The sequence below is a fragment of the Solanum tuberosum genome, unplaced genomic scaffold (genome assembly GCF_000226075.1).
Source record: "Solanum tuberosum cultivar DM 1-3 516 R44 unplaced genomic scaffold, SolTub_3.0 scf00527, whole genome shotgun sequence".
NCBI lineage: Eukaryota > Viridiplantae > Streptophyta > Magnoliopsida > Solanales > Solanaceae > Solanum > Solanum tuberosum.
This window is the reverse complement of record NW_006239447.1, coordinates 310841-314818: the sequence shown is the minus strand read 5'-3', so window position 1 is coordinate 314818 and position 3978 is coordinate 310841. Positions and strand designations below refer to the sequence as shown.

The following is a 3978-nucleotide window of genomic DNA, read 5'->3' as shown; positions in this document are numbered from 1 at the left end:
CTTAGCAACTTGAAAATGAAAATCAATGAGGTGTTTTAATTAAGAATGAAAGTGTCAAATTATAAGAAGTTATTGCATACGATATCACCATACATTTTTGGAAGAGACTATTTTTGTAATTTGAACTCATGTCCTCCTAGTCAATGACAATAACTTTATCAGTTACACTAAGACTCCCTCGAAAATATGAAGGATAGTAAAAAATAAGTAAATACATGTGTAATTAATGCAAAGTAAGAAATATTTAGAAGCTGATTATATTTATCTGTTCAAGTTCCATTGAACCAAAGTACAAAATTGGTGATAATTAGAGAGAGATTAAATATCTAATGGAAATTAAACCTCTCTAAACATCAACCTATGGCTCACATGAATGGAATCATTTTTTTTTTTGGTAATTAAATTCCAAAACCTAAAAGTGACACTAAAAACATCATAAAATTACAGTCACAAATCCAAAGAACTACTAATAATATTACAACAAGTACTAATTATTACTTAATTATTTTTTGAGAATATTTGATTAATTTTTATTTTTTTATTTTTATTTTCAAGAAAGAGGAGATCTTTGAGGGGCTCCTTTTCTCCTATTGCTTAATGAAAGCACAAGCCCTGGAAAAAAACCACTGTTTTTTTTCTTATTTTTAACCATACGTCCATCGTGTGAAATACCGGAATTGCCCATGACATTATTTGAACAAGATGAACCTCTGCATTCTAATGGATCTTCTAAGATGGAGTTAGGAGTAATTTGGCTTTCTTCATCGATCAAATCGGAGGTGTCCACGTGGAGTCCTTCAAATTGGGAGAGTGCAAATTCAGAATCATCAAACCTATAGATGATGTTTGATAAATCTTCACCTTGATACACCATAAAATCAACCTGCATTATATAATTCTTGAGTTTATAAGGGTAAAAATGTAATTTGCACACTAATTTTTGACATACTTAGCCACATTTATGACTAAATATTTGATAACAGTGGTAGATACAAAATTCTCACTCAACAGGTTTGAAACGTAAAAACGAACCCTAGACATTGGGGTGCATTTTAACTAACCTTAGACCGTTGAGCTAACATTTTGCATGTTGTTTAAGGGATTCAAAATTTATATATGTACATGAACACATAAAATCTCATTCATATATATAGTGTAATTTTTTATCAATAGGATTCAGATGAACACATAAAATCTCATTCATATATACTGTGTAATTTTTTATCGATAGGATTCAGGAGAACACCCTCCCTGTTTGGTATAATACTACGTACTCCAACTCTCATTTTTTCATGTGATATTATAACTACTCTTAAAAAGTGTCAATATAACTAAATTCATTATATTTAATTTCTGAATCTGCCTCTAATTTTTTTCCCATTTGGTTAAGGGGGGGGATAGAAAAGGAATAGAAGGTGGACCTTGCAAGAGAGGGAACAAAAGTTGAAGGGGTGTTGAAGAACTCTGTCACAAGTGAAACAAGAGTTGCCAGAAGCCTTGCATGACCTTGATTGTGCTCTTTGGTTCAAGAATATAACTTTAGCACTGTTTATTGTGTAAGGCTGTAAAACAAACAAGGAAATAACATATATTATTATAATTTTTTTAAATAAGATAATTAAATTCAACAAGTATATATTGTCATTAACAATAATAATAAAAAAAATACCTGAATATTGGAACAATCAATGAGCTTCTCTAGGTCACCCAATCTTATAACATTTTGATATACATATCTTCTCACCTGTAATTATAATTAAATAGTTACCACCTATTATATCAAGTCATGTAGTAGTAAGTTACTCTTGAAATTCGTTTACCTTTTCATATGTCTATTCATGAAAATTGTGTTCTATAGTTGGAGATTCATCTGAATTCCTTCACTAGAGAATTACGTTGTATATACAAGATCGAAATCATTTTATATGTATTAAAGAAAAATAGAAAATTAAATTCTCTTTAACTTCTTCGTATGACGTAATATGGTGTTAAAAGTTCTTATTTAACTAAATTTAAGGAATATTACATCATTGATTATGTAGTTCTCCAACCTAAGTAAACTTGAAATTTAATAAGGTAGCCAAGTTTGAATTCAAGAGAAGTAAATGTGAATGAATTTAAGTGAAAGAGAAATGAGTACTGAAAATATTGAAAAAAAAAAAAGAAAATGAAATAGAGTAATGAAATAAATTAATTTTGAGAATTGGGTCAAAACAGTGTTTGAAAGCAACAGGTGCTTTGCAGGAGGAAATTAGGTGTTATGTTAAAAGAAATGTTCTAAAATTGGAAAGCAAACAATTCCAAAAAGTGGAAACTATAGCCTTCCAAATACACTACTTCTAGTAATTGACTACACAATATACAAATTCAAGGCACATCAATCTTGGATATTGTAAGGAAACATTTACCAAAAATAAAAAATTAAGGACGAACAAAATTTTGTAGTTAAACAGTAAAAATCTCATGCTAATTCTATTTAATTATGAATTAGCGATGAATTATGTGAAAATTTAATTAGCCACAGAAAACCTTGCGATAAATTTCACAGTTAACGTAATGTTTTCTAATATTGATTGAAACATACTCAAGAATATTACTATGATTATAATTATGCTTCAATTCCAAATAAGTGAGAAAAACTACATGATTACTCAATATTTATGTGGCTTCATTTAAATTCATCAATTTAATAATTAAAAGAAAATTACTTATTTAATTTCACAATTACTTTTTTTTTTTTTTTAAATACAGATATTTTTACACAAATTTTAGCCAGTCCCACACCTTCTCTCTCATACAACCTCCTATGAACAAAGTGAAGACAAGGAGAAATTTTTTAAATTGCCCCTCAATTTTGTTGTTAGTTCCCAAATTCTATTTTTGAAAAATCAACTTTATTATTGTCGGATAGTAAAATTCAAATTCAAGAAAGTAGCAAAATTCGAAATCAAAAGAGTAAATAAAAAATTAAAACTTACTTACTCTAGTAAATAAAAGGAACCAAAACCTCAAAAGGGAACAAGAATTACTTGTTCAAGTTTTTTTTTTTATTACTTGACAACTCGTAATAATTATTATCTCAAAAAAATATTTTATTTATTAAATATTTTAAAAAAAATAACTTTATGAAATAATACTATAAATAAACCTTGTTACATACATAATTATGAGTACTACTTTAAAAATATAATTTCATTTCCATCTGTCCCAATTAATATAGTATAATTGAAATTTCAAGATTCAAACTTTTAAACTATAATAATTAAGAATCGAACATAGAAGCTTAAACTATTTTAAAATAAATTTGAAAACTACGTTTTATACATCACAATATTTAATAATAAAAACTTAATTGAGTCTCGAAATTTCAACGATACCACATAAATTGAGTCGGAGAATCAATAAAAGTGTATTAGAGGAACCTGTAGAAGGGGATGTGAGTGATGTTGTGGTAGGCAGTGAGGGCAAAAACTTTGACAACACTCTAAGCAAAAGATGTTTTTCTCATTTTTCCTTCTATTGTGATGTATTTCACATCCTCCAAAGAAATTCTCAGACATTAATCCTTGTAACCATGCAGGTTTCATCATCTCTTCCATCTTGATTTTCCTTCTTCTATTATTATATTTATATATGTTGAGAAAAAAGGTCTAAATTATGTGTGTAATATATAATAGAATTGTATATATATAAGTAATAGAGAGAGGGGTGAATGAAGGAAGGTAAGTGGCTACCTTATGGGGTGATGGGGTTGGAGAGGTGTGGGTTTGATGGGATGGTCATGAGTACATATAAATGGCCTTTTTGATTTTGCTACTCTTCTATTTATAAAAAAATAAATATATTGTTGCTTCCAAGAAAGCTTTATATTTAATATATATATATCGAATTCTTGGTCTGGTTTTAACTTGCTCAGAATTTAAAGAAAATAAGTATACTTTTGAATCTTGTGAGCGTTTAAATTAAAGATGTGAGATA

The 3978-nt window shown here is 28.1% G+C and overlaps 1 protein-coding gene across 1 annotated transcript; it reads right to left on the bottom strand.

Moving 5' to 3' along the window:
• Positions 1–249: 249 nt before the first annotated feature.
• Positions 250–3764, bottom strand: LOC102600336 (uncharacterized). Its single transcript, XM_006365004.2, has 4 exons — positions 3423–3764; positions 1670–1744; positions 1422–1562; positions 250–883 (listed from the first exon to the last, which is right to left on the bottom strand). The coding sequence occupies exons 1-4, from the start codon at positions 3597–3599 to the stop codon at positions 551–553; spliced, it is 726 nt and encodes a 241-aa protein (XP_006365066.1). The 5' UTR covers positions 3600–3764; the 3' UTR covers positions 250–550.
• Between the last annotated feature and the right edge of the window lie 214 nt (positions 3765–3978).

Bases quoted from the DNA above. Each gene is read 5' to 3' on its own strand.
- LOC102600336 (XM_006365004.2), bottom strand. From the start codon at position 3,599: ATGGAAGAGATGATGAAACCTGCATGGTTACAAGGATTAATGTCTGAG. The intron at 1,745-3,422 runs GTTCCTCTAATA...TTATAATTACAG, and splicing joins ACTCACATCCCCTTCTACAG to GTGAGAAGATATGTATATCA. The intron at 1,563-1,669 runs GTATTTTTTTTA...TTTGTTTTACAG, and splicing joins TTGATTGTTCCAATATTCAG to CCTTACACAATAAACAGTGC.